General features: G+C 41.6%; 1 protein-coding gene across 3 annotated transcripts in view; it reads right to left on the reverse strand.

Annotated features, from left to right (window-relative positions):
• The window catches only part of b4galt6 (UDP-Gal:betaGlcNAc beta 1,4- galactosyltransferase, polypeptide 6), a 74,481-nt gene that overhangs the window by 25,464 nt on the left and 21,470 nt on the right, over nucleotides 1–27,547 (reverse strand). For 2 of the 3 annotated variants that reach the window (XM_041190561.1, XM_041190563.1), the window contains exons 2-3: nucleotides 4,832–4,951; nucleotides 104–217 (exon numbers count right to left, since the gene is read on the reverse strand). In XM_041190561.1, coding sequence (XP_041046495.1) covers nucleotides 104–217; nucleotides 4,832–4,951 — 234 coding nt within the window. Of the gene's footprint in view, nucleotides 1–103; nucleotides 218–4,831; nucleotides 4,952–15,463; nucleotides 15,485–27,547 lie in introns of those variants that run through there. The other variant, XM_041190562.1, reaches the window with a different exon arrangement.

Below are 27,547 nucleotides of genomic sequence, written 5' to 3' on the forward strand. Positions count from 1 at the left end.
AGAAATTACTGTGTGTAAAGGAAGTGGCTGGAGAACAGCAATAAAAAATTATATGCATTCTCCCTTTAATCACAAACAGAGATGGAATGGCACATTTACTTACTCATAGAAGGTAGTTTTTCTGGACAAGGCAGGCCAGGAGAATATGTGAAATCTTCTGGAAGGTATGTTCCACTCTGACCAAGGTATTCACTTGAATTATACCCTTCAAGGTAATCTAGAATTGGAAATTGATAATGTGCCATGGTCAATTAATGCAACCCAACCTTAACACAACTGATCAAAGCATGTCACATCTATTCAGCATTTTGTTTGCTATTATAGGTGCTAAGGATAGCTAACAAATTTAAATTTATTTTTAAAAATAGAGTATAAAAACAGGTACTTGCTGATCAGCACACTAAATGTTTTATTCCCTTACTAGAAAGCTCTTCTGTCCCACATTTAATTTGCTGTTGAGGCACTGTTCTTTGCTTAGGACTATACATTTTAACATCTTTATAGCTGAAAAGTGACAATTCTCCCTTGTATGAATGATTGTTTTAGGTAGCATGCCAGGGCATTGTCAAAGGAAACTAGCAATGATAGATATTTCATAAATTTAGTCTTGATTGCTGCTGAGAGCATAGAAAGATGAAAACATGTATACTGGAAAAGTAAACTGCCTTTTGAAGTACTCTTTCATCTGATCCATTCCAGGGATATCTTGTCTAACCCCCTCATTAAGTGGCTTACTGGTAGCATTTCCACTTGAATCAGAAAGTTGCAGGATTAAGCACCAAGCACATAACTTAGGCTGATACTTCAGTCCATGCTGCATTGCTGGTGTGTCCTGTTGTTGAGATATTAAGCTGAAGCTCTTTCTGCTGTTCAGGTGGATGTAAAAGATCCCATGACGCTATTCAAGGAAGAATGGGTAGCTGTACATGATTGTTCCGTTTATAGCCTGTGAAGTACTTTTGTTACTTTCATGATGAGTCTCCTGACCTTACCATTTAGGTTTCACGTAACTGTGAGCCCTTCATTTAATCTTAGGGACATCCTAAAACTTCATAAGTCAGCAGGGATTTAAATAAACTATTGTCTCTCAGTGCTGGTTACTTTTTTCTAACAATATACCAGGATGACCCTTCTGCAAATTCTCTTTCCTAGGTGAAGACACACTCTCAAAACATGACATTGAGGTACAGAAGTGGAAAAGAACTGTGTGTAGCCGATGCTCAGGAAACTGCCTGCTATGCATAGCTCCACAATTTATAAATTGCTGGCAGGAATTTCCTGGAGTATTCCTCAGGAAATTGTGAACTGCCCACAGCCCACAATATGCGCTTCAGCAGACAGTATGGATTCAAGAGGCCCACAGTCTAACAGAAAGGCAGAAAATATTGTGAAGTGAATGAGGAAAGTGAAAGAAATGGTCAAAATTTATATTTTGCCTAGCCTGACTATTTATCCTAAGTTGCATAATGAATCTGGAATATCTGTTAGGCTACTTTATACAGCATACAACATTCCTACTTTAAGTAATGAACAGGACAAAAACCATTTTAAAAAGCAAAACAAGAAGCTATGGAAAAGGATTGAACTATTTGTTCTTGCAAAAAAAAACATGAATAATTAACATGAAAGTACAATGTTTCATAAAATTCTGCTGTGGATCTGGAACAACATTTTTCAATAAAGAAAAAAGACCATCCCTCCATGCAGGCAAGTAGAGTTTTTTGAGGGGTGTGTTTGGTTTGCAATTAATGGTGGAAGATTTGAACCAAGTCATGTTTCTATAGTAATCCAATGTCACAGCTAGGTAGGTCCACACTTTTTCAAAGCAATGTTGATGATTAACCTGGCTCATGAACGGCACTGAGAGGGGAGATCAGCCTCTAAGTGAAGTTCTTCCCCACTTAAGCTTCAAATAACCCAGGACTATTTTCAGCAGATTTAAAAATAAAATTAAGATTTTTGATGGGGCAAAGGAGAATGACAAACAAGGATTTTAAGTGTCAGTGCAATTGGCAAGGTTTACTTTAAAAAATCCTTCATGCAGAGATGTTGAATGTTGAAGTATTTGAGGCATAGGCCATTGAATCTTTTAAGGGGAAAAAAAATAGATAAATGGTTGAAAGAGAAATACATTCAGAGTTAGTGACAGAGCAGGGCTGCAAGATTCATTATGGATTGCTCCAGAAAAAGTGAGTGAAGATACAATGGGACAAATGGCCTCCTGTATTCTAAACTCCCATGGTTCTATAAATTTGCAAGCTAATGCCATAACAGATAGTGTGGTTCTGGCTGGGTAAGCAGTGGGGTTTTTAATACTGATGTCTGCTGCTAAGCTGCATAGTTTCAGCTGGTTAAAATCCTGCGACAGCCTTCTGCACATATTGTGACCCTGAAGCCTCAACGTTTGCCATTGAGCTCCTAAGGTCTCTGGACTTGGTAAAATAGGTTGTTCTTGGGACCTAAGCATCACTGGCAAGGCCAGCATTTATTGCCCATCCTTAATTGCCCTCAAGCAGGTGGTAGTGAGCCACCTGCAAATGAGTGGTTTGCCAGGCCATTTCAGGGGATAGTTAAGAATCAACCACATTGCTATTGGTCTGGAGTCACAAATAGGCCAGAATTAGTAAGAATGACAGACTTCCTTTTCCTGAAAAACAATAGTGAATCAGACAGTTTTTACTGGTAGTTTGATCATCATTAGCAATGATTTTATTCCAGATCTATTGATTAATTGAACCTCAATTCTCCCAGCTGCCATGGTGGGATTTGAAATAGTGTCTTCAGATCATTCGTCCAGGCCTCTGGATTACTAGTCCAGTAATATTGCCACTATGCTATAGTTCCCATAAGTGTGCACTCCACACCAGGCATAGGGTAACTTCACTCGAGTGTGAAATTCTCAATGGCTTGGTTTGGAATCTTCACCACCACAGTAATGCAGGTCAGACATCTATCTGGCTGACTGAAAAATGAGGTGTAAGGTGTTGCACACCCACTAGATGGAGTGCTGGCCAGCTGAATGTTCAGAAGCAATAACAGAAAATGCTGGAAACTGCACAGGCAACCACTTGGCAACCATAAGGAAAAAATGACAGTTAATGTTTCAAGTGTAGCCTTTCAGCTGATCCACTTTAGATCTCATCTACTAGTCTGAAAGTCTTTTTTAAAATTGTTAAGTAAAGCTGCCTTGAGAACAGCAAGTGTAGATTACTGCAGGGACAATAAAATCTGCAAGTTACAGACATCTTTGGCAATGGCATCAGCTGCCTTTTTTTTTGCAGGCATCCTTATTTTCAAAATAGTTACTGTCTGTATTGTAAATCTATCCAGTAGAATGGGGAGCTGGTTACCAGCATCCATTGCTGTAGAGAAACTGCTCTGCCCTGGGATAGAACTATTCTAGCAATCAAACCGAGAGACAGTGGTTTCTCTGCCACTGTGAATAAAAAGCTCGCCATTCCACAAAAGTCCACTGCTGCTGTGCGCTCACCTGCAAACACTGACCTCACAAGATGATCACAACTCAGTAAAAGGTCCCAGCGGCAGCTGCTTTGCAACAGCCTGTGTCCGGTTTCTTATAGTTGTAAAAGGGTTTATGCACTGAAAGCTATCCAGAGCTCATAATTGGCAAATGGTCTAGGTTTCAAAGTGCCTCTTGTATATATTTCACCATGCAAGTTATTTGGGTCTCTCAAAAAGTGTCCATGTTTATTTTGCTGGTATCTGTTTATGGAGGGTGTCACAAAATTATAGTAACTTTCATAATATTATTGTGGTTTGTTGTAAAGTAGGTTTATGGGTGTGAGTATAGATGGTTCTGTGTGGTTTCATTAAATTAGAGTCAGATGGAGTGCAATCTTGAAATCAAAAGAAGTTAGGGAAAAAGGCATTTGAAATGCTAATGAATAAACATGGGTGAGGTCTTAGCATGTAGTGTGTGAAGGAAATTTGCATTTTTAGGTAAGTGGAGTTGTTTGAGTTTCAAAGGAATGGTAGGATGTTTACAACTAACAAGATAAATAGGGAAAAGTTATGTTGTTTATTTTTCCCAAAAGGTACTGACCATATTGGCAACAGGAATATTTTTATATTATAGGAAAAGTACATTTCCAAACAGATATAGAACAATGGAATTTAGATTAAAGAGAGAGAGAAAAACATATCTAAAAGGAGGAAGAAAGGTGATGTTGGGGGGAGGGGGGGGGGCATGTAAGATTCAACAGGAGTGTGTGAAACAGCCTTGGGGAAGCATCCAGCCATTCTTGCAAAAGTCTGCTGTGTCCAGTAACTTTGGAATTCCACTGTCGAATGAGTGCTATGGTAAACTCACTGGCTTGCGATTTAAATTTAAAATCTATTTTGGCCTTAAATGGGTGTGTAGCTGGGAGTCAGGTTAATGAGGAATTTTGGGATCTGTTATAGTATTAAGTAACTGTAATCTTATGTGTGCTTGAAATCTTTTCTTTTGTTAACAAATGTTTTAATTTAGTTTTTAAAATCTCTAAAGGCGTTAGTGGACTCATTATTTTTGAATCAGTGTCCAAAACTTCTCGTAATAAATACAAATTTCAAAACCATTGTGATAGCGTCGCCAAGTTTCCCTTGTGGACTTGGTCCACCTGGCACACATCATAACAAAGGGGAATGGGGGAGTTTATGCAAGTTTCTACATACAAGCCACAAGTCATAAATTTTGGGTGACAACTGATATTATGTCACTACCAGAAAATGACGATCACTTTGGCAGAGGTTACAAAATTTTGGAAGTTGCATGGGAAACTGCATGAACAATTAAAAAAAAAACTGGGCTATGATGATAAAGATGGCTCGCCTGTTCCATTAAGAGTGCTATTCCTTTTGGTGTAGCGGTCTCGAATCAGAATGCCTATTGTTCGCACGTTGTCCCTCAACATTTTGCCTTGTGCCTGCATCATGAACAGGTAGGTATTTGCTGAAAAAAAAAAAATGGCATGGTTAAACCAAATTGCTTGATATGTGGCACCAACATTCCAATAAATCACTGAAAACAACTTTGCAACAGGAGCCCATAATCTATATTATGGAAAGAAATGGTCTGTCTATTGCTTTTCTGCAATCTAATTGATCCGCTGGGTGAATTCAATAATGGATCGATGCAAAACTGCTAGGAACGCAATGTGTTTGGCTTCAAATGTTTTACGTTGTCAAAGCTATATATGCTCCTGAGGGTTAACAACAAAGAGCGACGAAATGACAGGTTTCTTTTTTAAAACCCAGAGTTTGGAACTGTTCCAGACCCTTGTTTTAACTGGACCAGCCCAGCTGGCACCCATTTTCAAGTAAATGTGCAAAGAATTAAGTTATACATACAGGCTCCAACAACACTGCGACATGCAAAAAACATCCAAACCCGTAGGAAAACAGATGTGGAGAGTCAAGTAGACTGCAAGTTTGAAATCATCAAAAGAAGCTAGGTGTGGGAATGTGCTTGACATGCTGAGTAAACATGGATGTTGGCTTAGCATGTAACGTGTAAAGGGAATTTGCATTTTTAGATAAATGAAGGGATTGTTGAATTTCAAAGGGCTGTTATTTGTTTATAACTAGACAGACAACAAAGGAGTGTGTTTATTTTTCCCACAGGTTACTGACAATATTGAAAGTTTTTATATTATGAGGAAAGTACAGTTTCAAAGACTTATGGAACAGTAGAACTTATGTATTAAAGGAAAGAGAAACACATATAAAGGAGAATGAAAGGCAATGTGAGAGAAGGCCAAGTAAGATCTAACAAGAGTGTAAGAAATAGCCTTCAAGAAGCTTCCAGCCATTTGTGCATAAGTCTGCTATGTAAAGTAACTGAAGTTTGGGAAGCCATTTGGAATTCCACTGTCACAGGCCCACATTCAAAGAACAGAATAGCCCCAAACATTACATTGCTGTAGTGTTTCCATCCCTCCCTCCTCCTCAAACCTAAAAAAACGAGATAGAGGAAGAGGCAGTGCCTTCAGGAGTGCACCAGACCTGTGAGGGACACTCTACTGAAAGTGGATTTTAAAGAAAAAGCAGCTGATTAGTGAGTAAATCCTGGGAGCAGACTCGGAGGGAGGAGCACCGGAGCGTTGAGTATAAATCTAGTTTTCCTTGGGGATTTGCAGCCTTGTCTCTAGGGAGCAGACTCGGATGGAGGAGCACTGGATCGGTGACCTTGGGGCATAGAGTAACTGAAGCCTATACTGAAAAAGTGACATCACAGGAAAGCTGTGACCTGATTGGTTGGTAGGAAATCTGCACCAAATTTGAAAACAAAAACACTGCAAGCTAATTAATAAATTAATTATCTAAGTTGAGATGGCTGGGCAGGTGATGTGCTGTAGCTGTATGATGTGGGAGCTGGCAGATCCCATTGTGAGCTGCAGTGACCACATCTGTAGCAAGTGTTGGTTGCTGAAGGAACTCCGGCTCAGAATTGATGAGCTGGAGTCTGAGCTCCGGACGCTGCAGCACATCCAGGAGGGGGAAGAGTTACCTGGACGCTTTGCTTCAGGAGGCAGTCATACCTGGTAGATTAAGTACCTCAAGTTCGGTCAGTGGTCAGGGTCAGCAGGGTGTGACTGCAAGTGAGGCTGGTAGAGGGATCCTGTGTTCAGGAACAGAGGAGCCTCAGCTCTTGATCTTGTCCAACAGATATGACGTACTTGCTCCCTGTGTGGATGAGGAACAGGACTGTAGAGAGGATGAGCCAGCTGACCACGGCACCGTGGAACAGGATGCCATTCAAGAGGGGGGAGCAAAAAGACAAGTGGTAATTGTAGGGAATTCTATAATTAGGGGAATTGATAGCATCCTTTGTAAGCAGGATCGAGAGTCCCGCATGGTATGTTGCCTGCCCGGTGCCAGGGTGAGGGACATCTCTGACCGGCTTGAAAGGATATTGGAGAAGGAGGGGGAGGATCTAGTTGTTGTGGTCCACGTTGGGACAAATAACATAGGTAAGACTAGGAAAGAGGACCTGTTTGGGGATTATCAGGAACTAGGAACTAAATTAAAGAACAGGTCCTCAAGGGTTATAATCTCCAGATTACTACCCGAGCCATGTGTAAATTGGCATAGGGATGCGAGAATAAGGGAAGTAAACACATGGCTAAAGGAGTGGTGGGGGAAAGAGGGGTCCCATTTCATGGGGCACTGGCATCAGTACTGGAACAGAAGGGATCTGTACCGTTGGGACAGTCTCCACCTGAACCGATCTGGGACCAACATTCTAGCAAAAAGGGTAAATAGGGTGGTCAACAGGACTTTAAACTAGGAAGTGAGGGGGGGGGGGGGGGGGGGGGGGGGGGGAGAGGGAGGGAAGGGTAAAACTCCAAGAAGTATGACTAATGGGAAACAAAGCAGCAGGTTAGCGTGTGTCTGTGGGGGAGGCGGTGGCGGGGGGGTGTTGGATTCAACTTCATGGAAAATTATGAAAGAACTGAAAAGAAAGAAGAGCCCAGGAGATGCTATTAAAGTCCCCAGAACACAAAACAGGACAGAGTGTTTGGAAAGGGCTAGGAATATAACTTCAAGCACATCAGATAAAGGGACGACAATGAGAAAGGGGATGGGAAATACAGGGCTGAAGGTGTTGTATCTGAATGCACGCAGTATACGAAATAAGGTAAATGAGCTTGTGGCACAGATTGAAATTGGCAGGTATGATGTGGTGGGCATCACGGAGCAATGGCTGCAAGGGGATCAGGACCGGGAGCTAAATATCCAAGGATATACATCCTATCGAAAAGATAGGTAGGTTGGCAGAGGGGAGTGGGGTTGCTTTGTTAGTAAGAAATGAAATTAAATCAATAGCAAGAAATGACATAGGGTCAGATGATGTAGAATCTGTGTGGGTAGAGTTGAGGAACCACAAAGGTAAAAAAAACCATAATGGGAGTTATGTACAGGCCTCCAAACAGTAGTCAAGATGTGGGGCACAAGATATACCAGGAGATGGAAAAGGCAAGGTTACAATGATCATGGAGGATTTCAATATGCAGGTAGACTGGGAAAATCAGGTTGGTAGTGGCTCCCAAGAAAAGGAATTTATGGAATGTCTACGAGATGGCTTTTGGAGCAGCTTGTGGTGGAGCCCACTAGGGAACAGGCAATTCTAGATTTAGTGATGTGTAATGAGGCAGATTTGATAAGGGAGCTTAAGGTGAAGGAACCCTTAGGAGGAAATGATCATAATATGATAGAATTTACCCTGCAATTTGAGAGGAAAAAGCTGGAATCAGATGTAACGGTATTACAGTTGAATAAAGGCAACTACGGAGGCATGAGGGAGGAGCTGGCCAGAATTGAGTGGGAGATGAGCCTAGCAGGAAAGACAGTGGAACAGCAATGGCAGGAGTATCTGGGAGTAATTTGGGAGACACAGCAAAAATTCATCCCGAGGAAAAAGAAGCATACTAAAGGGAGGACGAGGCAACCATGGCTGACAAGGGAAGTCAGGGACAGCATAAAAGCTAAAGAGAAAGCATACAATGCGGCAAAGAGCAGTGGATTGGGAAGACTACAAAGACCAACACAGAATAACTAAAAAAGAAATAAGGAGGGAGAAGATTAAATATGAGGGTAAACTAGCCAGTAATATGAAAGAAGATTGCAAGAGTTTTTTTTAGATATATAAAGGGTAAGAGAAAGACAAAAGTGGACATTGGGCTGCTGGAAAATGATGCTGGAGAAGTAGTAGTGGGGAACAAAAAAATGGCGGAGGAACTGAATAGGTACTTGGTGTCAGTCTTCACAGTGGAAGACACGAGTAACATCCTCAAAGTTCAAGAGAGTCGGGAGCAGAGGTGAGTATGGTGTCCATTACCAAGGAGAAGGTGCTAGGAAAACTGAAAGGTCGGAAGGTGGATAAATCACCTGGACTAGATGGATTACACCCCAGAGTTCTGAAGGAGATAGCTGAAGAGATAGTGGAGGCGTTAGTGGTGATCTTTCAGCAATCACTCGAGTCAGGGAGGCTCCCAGAGGACTGGAAAATCGCTAATGTAACCCCCCTGTTTAAGAAGTGAGTGAGTCAAAAGACGGGAAATTACAGGCCGATTAGCCTGACCTTGGTCATTGGTAAGATTTTAGAGTCCATTATTAAGGATGAGATTTCAGAATACTTGGAAGTGCATGGTAAAATCGGGCAAAGTCAGCATGGTTTCATCAAGGGGAGGTCATGCCTGATAAATCTGTTAGAATTCTTTGAGGAGGTAACGAGTAGGTTAGACAAAGGAGAGCCAATGGATGTTATCTACTTGGACTTCCAGAAGGCCTTTGACAAGGTGCTGCACTGGAGGCTGCTCAGTAAGATAAGAGCCCATGGTGTTAGAGGCAAGGTACTAGCACAGATAGAAGATTGGCTGTCTGGCAGGAGGCAGAGAGTGGGGAAAAGGGGGTCCTTTTCAGGGTGGCAGCCAGTGAGTAGTAGAGTTCCGCAGGGCTCAGTGTTGGGACCACAACTTTTCACTTTATACATTAATGAGGTAGATGAAGGGACTGAGGGCATTCTGGCTAAGTTTGCAGATGATACAAAGATAGGTGGAGGGACAGGTAGTATTGAGGAGGCGGGGAGGCTGCAGAAGGATTTGGACAGGTTAGGAGAATGGGCAAAGAAGTGGCAGATGGAATACAACGTGGGGAGGTGTGAGGTCATGCACTTTGCTGGAAGAATAGAGGCATAGACTATTTTCTAAATGGGGAGAGAATTCAGAAATCTGGAGTGCAAAGGGACTTGGGAGTCCTAGTCCAGGATTCTCTTAAGGTTAACTTGCAGGTTGAGTCGGTAGTTAGGAAAGCAAATGCAATGTTGGCATTTATTTCGAGAGGACTAGAATATAAAAACGGGGATGTGCTTCTGAGGCTTTTTAAGGCTCTGGTCAGACCACATTTAGAATATTGTGAGCAACTTTGGGCCCCGTACCTCAGGAAGGATGTTCTGGCCCTGAAGAGGATCCAGAGGAGGTTCAGGAGAACGATCCCAGGAATGAAAGGCTTAACATTTGGAGGAACGTTTGAGGACTCTGGGTCTATACTTGATGGAGTTTAGAAGGATGAGGGGGGATTTGATTGAAACTTACAGAATACTGAAAGGCCTGGATAGAGTGGACGTGGGCAAGATGTTTCCATTAGTAGGAGAGACTAGGACCCGAGGGCACAGCCTCAGAGCAAAGGGAAGATCTTTTAAAAAAGAGATGAGGAGAAACTTCTTTAGCCAGAGAGTGGTGAATCTATGAAATTCATTGCCACAGAAGGCTGTGGAGGCCAGGTCATTGAGTGTATTTAAGACTGAGATAGATAGGTTCTTGATTGGTAAGGGGATCAAAGGTTACGGGGCGAAGGCGGGAGAATGGGGTTGAGAAATTTATCAGTCACGATTGAATGGCGGAGCAGACTCGATGGGCCGAATGGCCTAATTTCTGCTCCTATGTCTTATGGTCTTAAGTGAGTATTGTGTTAACTTGCTAAGTTTGTATTAAACCTAAAATCTGTTTTAGACTGTTGTCTTAAAGGGGGTGTGGAACTGGGTGTCAGGTGAATTAGGAATGTTAGGATTTGTTATAGTAGTAAGTAATTTAGTCTTATGTATGTGCTTGAAATCCTTTATTTTGTTAAATATTTTATTTTAATTTTTAAAAAATCTCTAAAGGTCTTGGTGCACTCATTACTTCTGAATTCAGTGCACACATCTTATAATGATAAATACAAACTGTAAAACTGCTGTGATAGAGCGACGAAGATACCCTTATGGATTTGGTCCACCTGGCACACATCGTTTGCCATGTCATAACAACATTTCTGAGGATCCCTGGCCTGCTGAGTACTCGTAGCATTTTCTGTTTTTATTTCATGTTTCCAGCATCTGCAGTATTGTGAGTTTGCACAACGCAATAATCTTTGGCCTTGAGCAACTACAAAGACTGCACCTTGTGCTGCTTCAAGCGTTACACAGAGAAGTATCTGGAAAACACAGCCAATTTCTGTAATTTATATTTTAAATTACTATACAAGCGCTTGTAGTTAAATTCTGTTCAACAAATTTAAAATAATGTATCTCACTTGTATTTTTCCAAAGTCCATTGTTTACTTAGCTTTGTTCAGTACAAAGCCACTAGGGGTTGAAGGGTTCCGGGATCAGGATTCTGACGCCGAATGCATTCCTAAATTCCAACCCTGCACCATACTGGTGTTCTACACCGAACATAGTTTTTTAACATGTAGGCCAATTGGTGGTTAGGGTATGTACCCGCCATCCTAAGCAGGCTCTCAAGCCGGGAGGGCCAATTGGAGGACCCCTAGCACAGAGATCAGTAGCCTCGCCATCAGAGATAGGTGTGGCTAATCTAGATAGAAGAGTGAGAGCGAGATTCCTCTGGAGAGCTTCCGTAACTTCTTAAATTCAAAAATGTCACAGGTACAAGGCTATCATTGCAGAGGGGCAACAGCTCCACTGGACGGCTAGCAGCTGCAGCCGTGACCCTATGGCTATGGCACACTGGGTGGCTAGTGGCCACAACTATGACCCTATGGCTATGGCAGCTTTAGAGTGAGGGAGAAGGGGTAGTGCTTCCAGTGGAATGAAGTGCTGCTCTCCTCAAAACTATCAACCACCCCCCACCATTCCAGGCAGCCACTGGAATGTTGCCTCCATCTCTCAGCTGTGCTTTGGTCTCAACTGGGGGGTGGTTACACATGCCATGCACAAAATTCCAATCAGCATATGGACACTGCCCCTAATAGACATTTTAATGGCCCTATCTTCCATTTATGGGCAGGTAGCCATCAATCCCCATCACCCTCCAATCCTTCTGCAATGAAAATGGCTCGGAGGCCATTTTCATTGCAGGAGTGGCACAAAATGGATGGTATCGGCTCAGCACCTGTTCTACGGAGTGCCTTATATTTATCATTGCCTGTGTAACAGGCTGCCAATCCAATACCAGTGTTTTGTGCCACCGTAGGAGACGAATTTCTAGCTCATAGAGTCTTGCTTTAATGGCTCAGTCAAACTAACAATGAGGCCATCCTCTCCCGCTCGCAGCGTTCCTCTCCTGAACCTTTTCTTTAAGGGAAGGTTCCAGAAATGAGTGGCAAGTGGGAAGACAAACAGCTTCAACAGTCATTTAAAAAGAAACATGAAATATAACAGTCCCAGCTGGGCACTTCTGCACCATGGGGACCTGCACTTTCATAACCCTGGAGCTCCCAATTCAGTTTGGATTTGGATCATGTACAGGAACACAGGTTCAGGAAAGGGAAGAAGCGAGCGGAAGGTTGAACGAGAGCAAGGATTGACGAGAGGGTGGGCCAGGAAGTGGGAGAGGCAGCAACTCAGATGAGAGTGGTCAGGGTCAGAGAATGGGATGCGTGATGAGTGGGAGGTTCAGGAAGTAGGATCAGCAGTGAGCAGGAGGTACTCCAAATAGAAAGTTATCATATTTCTTTTAACTTTTAAAATAAATTTTAAAATATATTTCATTTACCAATATGAGGAGTTATCCCAGTGTCCTGACCAATATTTATCCCTCAACCAACATCACAAAAGAGTTAAAAGCAAAAAACTGCGGATGCTGGAAATCCAAAACAAAAACAAAAATAAAAATACCTGGAAAGATTCAGCAGGTCTGACAGCATCAGCAGAGAGGAACACAGTTAACGTTTCGAGTCTGTATGACTCTTCAACCGAACTAAGGAATAATAGAAGAGAGGTGAAATATAAGCTGGTTTAAATGGGAGTGGAACAAGTAGAGCTAGATAGAGGGCCAGTGATAGGTGGAGATTGCCAAAAGATGTCATAGACAAAAGGACAAAGAGGTGTTGATGGTGGTGATATTAGCTAAGAAATGTGCTAATAGGTCACATTAAGGGTAGAAAGCATGATGCGCAAGGTACAGAGAGCCCTAGTGGAGGTGGGGTAGCGTGAAGGGAAGGGATTGAAATAGGCTGAAAGGTAGAGATAAAACAATGGATGGAAATACATTTAAAAATAATGGAAATAGGTGGGAAAAGAAAAATCTATATAAATTATTGGAAAAAAAGTGGGGGATCGGGAAGGGGATGGGGATGGAGAAGAGGGTTCATAATCTGAAGTTGTTGAACTCAATATTCAGTCCGGAAGGCTGTAAAGTGCCTAGTCGGAAGATGAGGTGCTGTTCCTCCAGTTTGCGTTGAGCTTCACAGGAACACTGCAGCAGGCCAAGGATGGACATGTGGGCATGAGAGCAGGGTGGTGTTGAAATGGCAAGTGACAGGGAATGCAGTAGACTAAATTGAGGGAAGTGCAAGTGAAATGTTGCTTCACTTGAAAGGAGTGTTTGGGCCCTTGGACGGTGCAGAGAGGGGAAGTAAAGGGGCAGGCGTTGCACCTTCTGCAGTTGCATGGGAAGGTGCCGTGGGAGGGGGTTGAGGTGTAGGGGGTGAAGGAGGAGTGGACCAGGGTGTCCTGGAGGGACACAAGAGTTTATTTGGTCAGTCAACAAATTGTTTGTGGGAGCTTGCTGTATGCAAATTGACGGCCACGTTTCCTACATTTCAATGGTGACTCCTCTTCAAAAGTACTTCATTGACAGTGAAGTGCTTTGTGATGTCTGGTGGTCAGGAATGATGCTATATGAATGCAAATCTTTCCTTCTTTTGCACTCTTACTGAAATTAACCAACTTACTTAGTACAAATGAGCATTAAATCTGGGATCTCTATTCTATATAATGTAGAACCACATGATGCAATGCATTGACCTAACAGACTATTCCCTGGATTATTTTAATCATTTTGCTTAGCCTTGATCTGGTTGTTAGAATATAAGCAAAGAGAAGTGTAAATTAGTTAGAAACAAAAACAGACTTACCTGGAAAAACTCAGCAGGTCTGGCAGCATCGGCGGAGAAGAAAAGAGTTGACGTTTCAAGTCCTCATGACCCTTCGACAGAACTTGAGTTCGAGTCCAAGAAAGAGTTGAAATATAAGCTGGTTTAAGGTGTGTGTGTGTGGGGGGGTGGGGGGGGGGGCGCGGCGGAGAGAGAGAGAGAGAGAGAAGTGGAGGGGGTTGGTGTGGTTGTAGGGACAAACAAGCAGTGATAGAAGCAGATCATCAAAAGATGTCACCAACAATAGAACAAAAGAACACACAGGTGTTAAAGTTGGTGATATTATCTAAACGAATGTGCTAATTAAGAATGGATGGTAGGGCACTCAAGGTATAGCTCTAGTGGGGGTGGGGAGAGCATAAAAGATTTAAAAATATTTAAAAATAATGGAAATAGGTGGGAAAAGAAAAATCTATATAATTTATTGGAAAAAAACAAAGGGAAGGGGGAAGCAGAAAGGGGGTGGGGATGGGGGAGGGAGCTCAAGACCTAAAGTTGTTGAACTCAATATTCAGTCCGGAAGGCTGAAGATGAGGTGTTGTTCCTCCAGTTTGCGTTGGGCTTCACTGGAACAATGCAGCAAGCCAAGGACAGACATGTGGGCAAGAGAGCAGGGTGAAGTGTTAAAATGGCAAGCGACAGGGAGGTTTGGGTCATTTTTGCGGACAGACCGCAGGTGTTCTGCAAAGCGGTCGCCCAGTTTGCGTTTGGTCTCTCCAATGTAGAGGAGACCACATTGGGAGCAACGAATGCAGTAGACTAAGTTGGGGGAAATGCAAGTGAAAGGAGTGTTTGGGCCCTTGGACGGTGAGGAGAGAGGAAGTGAAGGGGCAGGTGTTGCATCTTTTGCGTGGGCATGGGGTGGTGCCATAGGAGGGGGTTAAGGAGTAGGGGGTGATGGAGGAGTGGACCAGGGTGTCCCGGAGGGAGCGATCTCTAAATTAGTTAGATCTGTTTTCCTAGAAAAAGAAACACCAAAGTGATTTAGTTGAGGTTTAAGGCTTTGAAGGGAACTGGAAAAAATTTGATCTGAGAATTCAAGTAACAAAAGGACTCAAAATAAAAGTTAGGTAGTTGAAAGGAAAAAGGGGAAGCCAATAGAATCTTTTCACCTGAAGCTCAATACAGTTGATAATAGTTCCCAGGAAGAGCCATTGAAGTCAACAGCAGAAATGGGGTTCCAGAAGCAATTAAATAGACAAAGAAACAATGAGAATAGGATCTGAAAGTAGATAGGTGGGGTTGATTCGCTGAAGAGTGGTGGTGGGGAGGAGTGGGGGTGGGAAATAAAAGCTTTTCGGGTGGTTTAATTACTTTTTCTAAGTCCTGAAAATATTCTGAAAAATCATTGGGCTTCCTTGTAGTATTGTTAGTCCTGCAATTTCATTGTTACTCAAAAGTATACTTGAAAAGACAAGTTCTGGACAAAAGTCAGATTGAGAGAGCGGTCCAAAACCTACTCTCCCCTCAAGATGTGAGGTCATATTCAATCCATTCATCCATCCTAGCCATAACTTCCTGCTGAAAATTGTACACAACATTTACTTCTCCCTGCACGAAAGCTCTCCACTGGTTGGAGTCATACCTAACACAAAAGATGATGATTGTGGCTGTTGGAGGTCAATCATCTCAATTCCAGGACATCACTGCAGGAGTTCCTCAGGGTAGTGTCCTCTGCCCAACCACCTTCAGCTGCTTCATCAACGACCTTCCTACATCATAAGGCCAGAAGTGAGGATGCTCGCTGATGATTGCACAATGTTCAGCACCATTCACAACTCTTCAGATACTGAAGCAGTCTATGTCAAAATATATCACTGTTCATTCACTGTCACTGTTAAAATCCTGGAACTCCCTTCCTATCAGCACTGCGAGTGTACCTACACCACGTGGACTGCAGCAGCTCACCACCACCTTCTCAAGGGCAGTTAGGTATGGCCAATAAATGCTGGCCTAGCCAGCGACATCCATATCCCATGAATGAATTTTAAAAAACGTCAGTAGGCGCAACAGACTTGTGGGAAAAGCAGGCAGCCGTTCATCTGAATCTGCAATGATGTACTATGTACTCAATTCCGAGGATCTGAGCTGGTGATTGTTTTTTTTCAGAATGGGGATAATTATATTTCTTATTAAATATGTTTGTTTCCTAACAAGTGGGCTGAGGCCATCAGCTGAACAAGGCTAACAATCATTAAGAATTATTGCCTGCCCAAAGATGGGATAAGGAGTTTGGAAACAAAAAAAAAGTTTCAAACATCTTTGTAAAATATGTAAATATGCATGTTATTCCACCACCATAACTCAGTATGTTCTCTATATCCATTAATTCTGGGCATTTAAAAAAAAATGCAGTGAGTTATTTTAAAAAAATGCTAAATTTCTTACTGTACAGTAATATGAGGCACAATGTATCCTCCTAACCTCAAATTTAACCTTTGAATTGGGGCCAGGGGTGGCGAGAGCTGCCATGTTTTGCAGGCAGTCTTAATTGGAATGTAAAAATAAAAAGAAACAAAACCGTAACCTACATAAATTTCAAACAGAATGAAAGTATTCATATGTACATACCATTCTATTTTTTTTATAAGAATAAAAAGCATTAACTAACAGTGGACAGTTGTGCTAGCAGTGTTTAGTTACAGTAAAGATGTATTGTCATTCAGAAATGGCACATAGTAGCAATGTCACTACTATCAGCCAGCTTGCAATTGAAATGAGTAGGGCTAAAGGCCATTTGTGTATTCATAAATTTCATCAGACAATTGATGGCTTGAGTAGACTGTGCTGCAAGACACAGCCATAGTTTTGGCTCCAGCACATCCAACATGGTTGCTAGAAGCCCAGAATTATCCTTTCCCATTATTCCAGCATTAAAATGGTTAAAGAACATTTTCATCCACTGAAACCACTTGATGGGATGGAAGGCTTTGTAACACTTTATTCAAACAGCAGCAGTTTGTTATGAAATGCGAACATAAAGATATCTTAAACACATGCTGCTATGACAAATCTGGAAAACTTTCCAACTTAACATTCAATTTTTGTAATTTAAGTACTCAACTGTTGTTATTGTGCATTAACAATAACAATGTCTTTATAAGTGGGAATCCTTGCTGAAATGTACAAGACAACATGTTTCAGTGTTCTCACATTTTCCTTATCTGTGGATTCCTGCTCCCCCCACCACCCTTGGCCATTGTGACAGGGCCCTCAACTGCATCCATTCTGTTCTTACCTTAGCCCTCACCACAGTAAAGTTTCTCTAGTTCTCACCAGCCTCCATCCTCCACCAGTGTGATGCCACCACCAAACAAATCGTCCTCAGCCCACCCAGCATTCCACAAGCATGTCTGGAGCACAAGTACTGAAGACTTGTGCTATAGAGCTTGCCGTGTCCGTAGCCAAGCTGTTCCAGTACAGCTACAATGCTGTCCTCTACCTGGCTATGTGGAAAATTGCCCAGATATGTCCTGTACACAAAAAGCAGGGCAAATCCAACCTGGCCTATTACCTCCCATTCAGTCCATTTTCAACCATCAGTAAAGCAATGAAAGAGGTCATCAACAGTGCTATCAAACGGTACTTGCTTAGCAATAACCTACTCACTGATGCCATTTTAGGTTCCATCAGGGCCACTCAGCTCCTGACCTCATTACAGCCTTGGTTCAAACATGGACAAAAGAGCTGAACTCCAGGGGTGAAGTGAGAGTGTTTGCCCTTGTCAAATGCTGTCTTGGATGTCAGAGTGTTGCATCAAGAAGCACTAGCAAAACTGGGGTCAATGGGAAGATGGTTGCGGCTTTGGAGGTCAGTCATCTTAGCTCCAGGACATCACCACAGGAGCTCCACAGGGTAGTGTTCTTGGCCCAACCATCTTCAGCTGCTTCATCAATGACCTTCCTTCCAACATAAGGTCAGAAGTGGGGATGTTCGCTGATGATTGCACAATGTTCAGCACCATTTACGACTCCTCAGATACTGAAGCAGTCTATGTCAAAATGCAGGAAGACCTGGACAATATCCAGGCTTGGGCTGACAAGTGGCAAGAAACATTCACACCACACAAGTGTCAGCCAATGACCATCTCCGACAAGAGAGAATCCAAACATCACCCCTTGACATTCAATGGCATTACCATAATTGAATCTCCCATTATCAACATCCTGGGGCTACCACTGACCAGAAACTGTACTGGACCAGCCATATAAATATTGTGGCAACAAGAGCAGGTCAGAGGCTAGGAATAGTGCGATGAGTAGCCATCTTCTGACTTCCCAAAGCCTGTCCAACATCTACAAGACACAATTCAGGAGCGTGATGGAATACTCACAACTTTCCTGGATGAGTACAGCTCCCACAACACTCAAGAAGCTTGAAGCCATCCATGGCAAAGCACCCACTTGATTGGCACCCCTTCACTCACTCTACCACCGACACACAGTAGCAGCAGTGTGCATCATCTACAAGATACACTGCAGGAACTCACCAAGGCTCCTTCGGCAGCACCTTCCAAACCCATGACCACTACCATCTAGAAGGACAAGGGCAGTAGATGGGAACACCACCACCTAGAAGTTCCCCTCCAAGTGACTCACCATCCTGACTTGGAAATATATCGCCATTCCTTCATTGTTGCTGGGTCAAAATCCTGGAACTCCCTCCCTAACAGCACTGTGGGTGTACCCACACCACATGGACTACAGCGGTTGAAGAAGGCAGCCCATCACCATCTTCTCAAGGGCAACTATGGATGGGCAATAAATGCTGTCCCAGCCAGCGAAGCCCACATCCCATGAATAAAAAAAAAAACAAGGCTCCATTCCCACTCTGACACCCCTGTCCACTCCTCGATCACCTCCAACATTCCTTCCCTAAGCACCTTCCCATGCAAGCATATAGGAGCTGTAAAACCTCCCTTTCTTTCCCATGACTTCTCACTATCCAGGCTTCCAAATGCTCCTTTCCAGCGAAGCAGTGATTTACATGTACCATTTTCAATTTAGTATTCTGTATTAGTTCATGCTGCAGTCTCAACATAAGCTTGAAGAACAGTCCCTCAGCTTTCTATTAGACGGCTAACAGCCTTCCGGATTCAACACCGAGTTCAACAATTTTATGTCGTAACTTCCATCCCCATCTCTTCCCCCTAGATGGCAGTTGGTGGTGGTGATGGTTCTGCTTTTCTCATTTACAAATCCTCTAGTCACAGCTTCGGTTTCTTTAGTTGTCCCAACACCTTCCCCTTTTTCCTTGCCCAATCATCCCTTCTGCCATTCAATCTCTCATGCCTTCCACCCTATAACAGACATTTATTTTTGTTCTCCTTGCCATCGCCCCCCAACCCCCGCCGCCGCCGCCAGCCCATCAACACTTCCGTACTTGCACAAAACCTATTACACTATTACATCTCTTAAGTTTTTCCAGTTCTGGTAAAAAGATCATCGGCATGAAACATTAACTGTTTCTCTCTCCACAGAGGCTGCCAGATCTGCTGGCTATTTCCAGCATGTTCTGTTTTTATTTCAGATTTCCAGTATCCACAATATTTTGCTTTTGTAAAGCATGCTTCAATGCACTGGTTTTCATCAGCAATTCAAACGAGATACTAAAACTTCAAATCCCCAAATTAGAATGCAAACTTCAAATCAATTAGCAATACTGAGAGAGAAACAGAGTTAACGTTTCGAGTCTGTATGACCCTTCTTCAGAGCTAAAGAGAGGTAGGAATGTGATGAAATTTATACTGTTTAAGGGAGGGGTGGGGTGGAGTAGGTGAAGCTGGGTGGAAGGCCAGCGAGAGGTGGCGTTTAAGGAGTGATTGATAAAGATGTTGTGGACAAAATGGTAGTGGTGATGGTGGAATAAAAGTAAGGAAGCAGAATGTGTTAATGGCAGAACAGGGGTAAGCACTCCATGAAAGAACAATATGGAACAAGTTCACAGCCATATGTTTTTGCTTGTTTAACATTGCTAACCTGCCTTTTAATGGGTGCACAAAAGGCTTGATAAGCCAAACTCCCTTCACTTTCCAAAATTTCTTCTGCTTAAAATTGGTAAGCTGTTTCACATTTTTTCATTGCTTTATATAATTTGGATTGTTTTACTATTAAGAAGGTATACTGGGCACAAGGGGAGCTATTGTCACTTTACAATTTGTGCATAAAAGCAAAATACTGCAGATGCTGCAAATCTGAAACAAAAACAAAAATTGCTGGAAAAACTCAGCAGGTCTGACAGCATCTGTGGAGAGAAAGACAGAGTTAACGTTTTGAGTCCGTATGACTCTATTTTACAGAGCTTGTATTTTTGAGTTTGAAGCCTTTAGTTCTAAATAAGGTCGACTTGTAGGATGGCTAGGTAGTGCTGAATAAAATTATTGAACTGCCCAGAGTCAGACTTCTATCCGCCAGCTTTTTGTTAGCACAGAGATTTATTGGCCAAATGGCATTGTACTTGGTAAGTAAACAACAAACTTGTTTGGCAGACTGCTTCAGAGCTCTGAAGTCATACAGCAGTCAAACCTGCTGAGTTTGTCCAGCATTTTCTGTTAAAATTTGTGTAAAAGGCTTGCAAAACTTGCAAAAAAGAACATTAGCTGAAATTTTCATTCTAAAACAGTATTCCACCAAGATGCAAAATAATTAATTATTCATAATACAAACGTTTGCATCATTAATGAAGATTGCAATATTTTATGCAGTTAAAACCAACAGTGAAGACATAATTAACATATCCAGTTATAAACATACAATTAGCTACTTTGCAGTTCTAATTCATGTTTCAAATTTTATGCACTATCCTCACACTACAGGAACGCACACTAGTTTGAAAGATTCTGGAAAACCATAAACAAGTGAAAAGTGCTCTCAGTATAGCACATATCTTAGCCATGCTGTGTTAACTCAATATTAATACAATTACACAGCTCTTCCTTGAGGCTTTTCCCTGCTTGGTTGATGCTCTGTAACTACAAAGCTGAAAAAATATTTTTTTTCTTTTTTATTAAGAGTTGCCATCTCACCGAGGTCAATCCGCACCCAGCAACCTGCTCTGAAAATTCTGCTCACATTTTGATAGCTGTGACAAATTCCATCACAGCAGCTGAGACAATCCATAACTTTCTAAATCAAACAACCTTCAACATTCTAAAAAAAAAAGTCAATTCATCCCATCTCCCTCTTTTAACAGATCCTTTAAAAAAATTTCAGCATCTGGATCTAGATTCGTATCTTTGTCAAAACTTAATCAGGTCTTCCTTGGGCCATATTCTACTAACTTTGTTTTAAAAATCCATCCATTAGTTTTTGAGATATATTGTTTACGAACAGACTAACAGGGATGAAAACATTACCTCTGTCTGCCTTCTGTGACAGAGGTAACAAGCTTGGATTTATATGGCACCCCATCACGACTGCAGAATGTCCAAAAGCACTTCATGGTCAGTTAAATACTTTTGAAATGCAGTCACTATTGTAATTTAGGAAAGAGGCAGCCAAGTTGCATATAGCATGGTCCCAAAACCACCCATGAGAAAATGACCAGATGATTTTTCTAAACATTAGTGGAGGGATATATCAGGGAGAACTCCTCTATTCTTTTTTGAAATAGGATCATTTACACCCACCTGTGAGTGCAGAGTCATGATTAATGTCTCATCCAATGTGCTGAGCATACATGCAAAAATATGATGCTAAACAGGTGGTGTGGCCCTTTATTGCTCACAGTTGCAAGCCCTGAGGCACCTGTTCCGAGTAAGAGCTGACAGCTGCAAAACATTCCAAAAATTAAACTTCAAATGTGTTGGTTAAACCTATTCCTGGTAGTGATGTGTTTGAACATGAGGTCCTGTCATTTATCAGGAGTTCAGTAATATATCCATTGCTTACTCATAGGTCTTTATTGTTGTTGTTGATAATATCAACAGCCACCAGGATGCGAGGATGCAATCCCACCAAGTGTGGAGGTTGCAGAAGGTCCATGAGGTGTAGCCCCGCCTTTCCCTTGCAGTCATTGCAGGTTCTTCACAAAATTTGTTAACCTAGTTGTGTGGTATAGCCGTCACAGGTGGCATTAAGATGTAGTAGCAAGCATAGAGGGTCTCCTCCCTTTCTTGGCAAATTCAGCTATTTGCAGGGATACATGGTGCGCCTCTTGGGCCACTTTACCAAATTGGGACTGCTCTCATGCAGACTTCAGTCGCTGAATTTCCTGTTGCTTTCTCCCCTACAGGTCTACTTTCATATGAACATATGAAATAAGAGAAGTAGATCATTTGGTCCCTCTAGCCTGCTCAGCTATTCAATAGCTGTTCTGTTTGTATTTCCAATTCCACACTCCCATCTTCCCCGAATAACCTTTGATTCCCTTGTCTAATAGGAATCTATGTACCCCCACCTTAAAAATATTCAATGACCCTACCTCCACTGCCTTCTGAGGCAGAGAGATCCAAAGGCGCACAACCCTCAAAAAAAATTCTCATCTCTGTCATAAAAGAGTGACCTCTAATTTTAAAACAGTGCCCTCTAATTCTCTACAAAAGCTTTAGCAATTAACAAAGATGCTGTCGCTGTGTCCTTATTTCCCCAACTCGGAAGATTATCAAAATAATGCAAACTTGGAGGTTAACTTGGACCCTTTACTGTTCTATCTTCAATTCAGGCTAAAGAAGGAACTCTGAACAGTAGCTTGTCGAGCAGAAGCTAACAGTTAACTGAAAACCACTGACATTCACGTGACAATTGAACCAAAAAGGACTAGCCACACAGGAAGTTAAATGAGTCAGCTTCAAAAAAAAAGAAAGTTGCATTCCAGGGAAAATTTCTGGCAGGCGTCAAATGAAGAATAGCTGAATAATAAGTGTAGAGAGTCAGAGGCATTAATTGGAACTTAAATTAAGTTCCAGTGCTGTAAGGAAGGAAAAGTTTTGAGATAGAAAAAGGTGTGCGATGTCACACAGAGAAGTAGGGAAACAAGAAAAGCTAAAATAAAAACAAAAAACTGTGGATGCTGGAAATCTAAAACAAAAACAGAATTACCTGGAAAAACTCAGCAGGTCTGGCAGCATCGGCGGAGAAGAAAATGCTGCCAGACCTGCTGAGTTTTTCCAGGTAATTCTGATTTTGAACAAGAAAAGCTAGTTGAAACCAAGGAGTGGAAAAATAACGTCTTCAAATACAGGAGGTAAGCAAGGTAAAATCAACAATGAGAGCATAATCACAAACTGAGTGCTTGGGTCTCAGAAAATAGGAAATTTTGAGTGGTATAGCAAAATATAGAGAGCTAGCAAAATGGCTAGACCCAGACTAAATTGTAGATATATCCTCCGACCCTCAGTAAAATCCTTCATGATCTCCATCTTTGATTTTTGACTATTATATATTAGAGATATGACTCCAGGAAAGTGTGGTGGTGGGGGGCAGCCTGTCAGCAAGAATTCAAATTGCTTGTTCCAGTTGCTGCAATTGGGAAGTGATCATTCTTTTCTTCTTGGAGATAATTTCAGCCTGCTTCAGTTTCTCAACTGGGTCCTTTTGATGTACCTTGCTTGCTGTCCCAGAGGTTTCTTACTGAAGTTGCTACTTTGCCATGTTGCTGACTCCCTTGTATGCGTTAGAGCTTTTTAACTCCTTAACCTTTGCTTGGGCTTTCTTGCTTCTTTCTTCTATATCACTTAAAATTTCCTTAAGGCAGCTATCTTCTGAGACCCAAGCCATCAGTTCCTGATTATGCTCTTATATTGTTGATTAACCGCGCTTACTTGAAGACGCTGCTTTTCCACTTCTTGGTTTCAACTTGCTTTGTGTTCTAACTAGGTTCTCTTGTTTTCCCTACTTGTGTGTGACATCACACACCTTTTTCTATCTGAAAACTTTTCCTTCCTTACAGCACTGGAACTTAGTTTGAGTTCCAATTAATGCTTCTGACTCTCTACACTTATTATTCAGCTATTCTTCATTTGACACCTGTTAGAAATTTTCCCTGGAATGCAACTTTCTTATTTTTTTGGAAGCTGACTCATTTAACTTCCTGTGTGGCTAGTCCTTTTTGGCTCAACTGTTATGTGAATGTCAGTGGTTTCCAGTTAATTGCTAGCTCCTGCTCGACAAGCTACTGCTCAAAGCTCCTTCTTTAGCCTAGTTATTGATTCACAGAATACAGCAGTGTTGCAGTTGTGAGTTTTATATTCAAATCAGTTTAACAGGTCATGATGTGCAATTAAATTTTCTTCATCCACCCTGGCTGCCATCTTCTTTTCTATTATTCACTCTCCTAAAGTATTCCTTGGAGCAAATTCACATGTGAGGTTTTAGCACATGATTCTATGCCTCCTCAAACTTCAGGATAGGGCTTTTGGTATCTAAACTGTTTCTTGTCACCACTTCCACTTTCACAGACAACACTGAAGGGTATTAGTAATAACTGACCCTTTATTTCTATAGACAACTTCTGGCTTACTAAACATATCACTATAACAGCAAAAAATGCAACAGAATTGAGGGTATTTCAATCCTTGATTTCCAGCAAAAATTTAATTCACTTAGCTGTGTTTCTTTGGTTTGTGAATGACTTATGACACAAAATTAAATTACATCTTTAAGACATTTAATGTAATCTTAATAGTGCCCCCTGAAATCTTGGGAGATTCAAATCCTCCCCACAAGCCCCAAATAAATTCAAGAACATTGCGATCTATAAACTAAAAATAATATTTCTACTTCAGGCAGCAGAAGAATTCTTAATACTCCACTGACTACTCCTGTAGAAATCATTTAGATTTATCACTCAGTTTATGTCCAAGAGTGAATGATGCCCAAAACTGGCTCGCTAAACTGCCTTACATCATCCAACTCAGAATACACACCAGCATTTACACTACCAATCTCCCATCTTGTGGAAAGGAGGTTGCAATGAAGCAAACTTCCCAAGCATTTGATGCAGAATATTGTAATTGGGTCTTTGTTAGGTCTGAATGTATAGCATCACATCGAGGAGGTTTACTTCACCTAACTGTGCTGTACAACTTCTGAAGTATGACTGGGACCCAACTCAATTGCCTACAGCCCTCAAAATAAGCCCAAAGAATGGTCATCCTTAAGTTGGCCCATAACTTTGAGATTCTCTCATAAGTTATCAGACTTCTAACTTCTTCATCAAAAAAATTTCCATTAATCGCATTTCAAGTAGCTTTATTCAGATTCACTGGAAGGCCAGAAATTCATAGCCAGTCATGTCAACATTAAGTGCATATTAAGTAGAAAAATTGCACAATTAGGTCAAAAGACATCAGCCTTAACTCTGCTGCAGTAAGGGATGTTATAAGTGTGTTTAGTGCAAGGTTTGGGTCAGTGTTTATCATGTTAAGTTTTACACTCATTTATTATTTACAATACAATTTGTAAACTGAATGTTTCCACCAAGCTCAGTTTACAGACAGGATCAACTGCACGGAATGCCCTCCTCCAAAGCAAATGTTCTCACATTAATTACCCCTTAAATGGATTCTGTCAGATGTTTGATAGTTGACAATTTATAAAATTTGTTTTTGTAGACTCAGGTGGAAAGCATTAAACACTATAATGGTAATCTGGCCTTGATCAAAGTTAAACACTGGCTCTTTTAGTTTCTCTCCACCATTCCTGAAGGCATTAACTCCCACAGGAATATGGACTCATGAGTGCCGCCTTTTAAGCCTAGCCAACAGTAAGACAGACAGTTTTCGGCTAGCTTTAAAAGGCTAGTCCATAGATTATTCACCCAAGGCCCTTTCTACCACCCACACCATCTCCAAACAGTCTAATTGCATACTGTGCCCATACTGAATGACCCAGAGGAATAAGTTATTCTTCACTGAACTTACACTGAAATATTAATTTCTTGTGTCCCTTCTCAACTTCAAGTAGAAGTCAGCAATAATGAAAAAAATGAAGCTGCAGGTAGATTTCTATGTCAATGCATATGAGGAAAGAGCGAGCTCCCACAGGATATATTACATTGCAACAATGTGCCTCCTAATGGTCAAGATGACAGCTCTGTTACATTGAATGTGACCTGGTTCATTAAACAGAAACATAATTAGTTTGTATCATCAGGAACAAATAGTCCAGTGATCACTGGTGCTAATCTCAACAGAACTCTAGTAACTTTTACATTTTATCATTCTTGACTCCATTGACCATTTTTTCCCCCCAAAGTGGGTTCCAAAGAAGAGTCATATTGGACTGGAAATATTATCACTCTCTCCACAGATGTTGCCAGGCCTGCTGAGTTTTTCCAGCACTTGTGGTTTTTATTTCAGACTTTCAGCATCTGTATTTTTTGCTTTTATTTGCCAAGATTCAGGTTCTCTGATCAAACAGAAAAATAAATCACACCTGGTTAACTATTAGGATTGTATTCATGCAAAATAGGGGATGAATGTCTTCCCATGTCATTAATCATCTTGTGAGCTTGGATATAGAAGGCACAATATCAAAATTCAGACGATACAAAGATAGGTAAGGAAGCAAGTTGAGGAGGAGGACACAGTCTGCAAAGGAATATAGATAAGTGATTGGGCAAAAATTTGGCAGATGGAGTATACTGTGGGAAAATGTAAGGTCGTCCACTTTGGTGGGAAGCATAGAAAAGCAGGATATTATTTAAACAGAGACACGCAGCAAAATGCCATGGTAGAGGGATCTGGGTGCTCTTGTACATGAATCACAAAGTTAGCATGTAGGTACAGCAAGTAATTAAGGCGGCAAATGAAATCATTGCAAGGAGAATGGAGCATAAAATTAAGGAAGTCATGTTAGAACTGTACAGGGCATTGATGAGACCACACCTAAAATTCTGTGTACAGTATTGGTCACCTTACTTAAGGGGGAACATACTTGCGTTGGAGGCAGTTCAGGGAAGGTTCACTAGGCTGATTCCTGGGTCGTCTTCTGAGGAAAGGTTGAGCAGGTTGGCTCTGTACTCATTGGAGTTTAGAAGAATGAGGGGTAACCTTATTGAAACAGTAGATTCTGAGGGGGCTTGACGAGGTAGGTGTTGAGATGATGTTTCCCCTCAGGGGAAATCTAGAACTAGGGGCACAATTTCAAGATAAAGGGTCTCCCATATAAGATGGAGACGAGGAAGAATTTTTACTCAGGGTTGTTAATCTTTGGATTACAGAATGGTGACTTAGGGGTTTGGATAAACAAGTTTTTCTAAAATTGGACGGATAAGTTGATAAAGCTGTTTAAAAAAAAACACGAGTTTTACAAATAGGGGTATTAAGTACAAAATTGAAAGGCTTAATAGTTAACCTACAGAAATCACTGTTTAGGCCACACTTGACATAGTGAATCTAAAACTAGAAGTGGTACTAAGATATTAGTAGAGATAAGATGATTTTGTTATTAGCAGAGATCTAGAGAAGCAGGAACAAGGTTTGGAGAGAACTTTTATACAGAGCTCAAAATGATAAGAAGCTATTGAATCAGTAATGAGAGCATAAATTTATGAACAAAAAAACAAGGGTGAGGCTGGAATTATTTATTTTAGAGGGCTACCAGGACATGGAATATCCTACAAGTATGGTGGTGACTAAGGAATCCATGTAGAGCCATAGAAAGGTTACAGTGCCGAAAGAGGCCATTCAGGCCATCATGTCTGCGACGGCCAAAAAGAGAAAAAACAA

Source organism: Carcharodon carcharias, chromosome 6 (genome assembly GCF_017639515.1).
Source record: "Carcharodon carcharias isolate sCarCar2 chromosome 6, sCarCar2.pri, whole genome shotgun sequence".
NCBI classification, from domain to species: Eukaryota; Metazoa; Chordata; class Chondrichthyes; order Lamniformes; family Lamnidae; genus Carcharodon; species Carcharodon carcharias.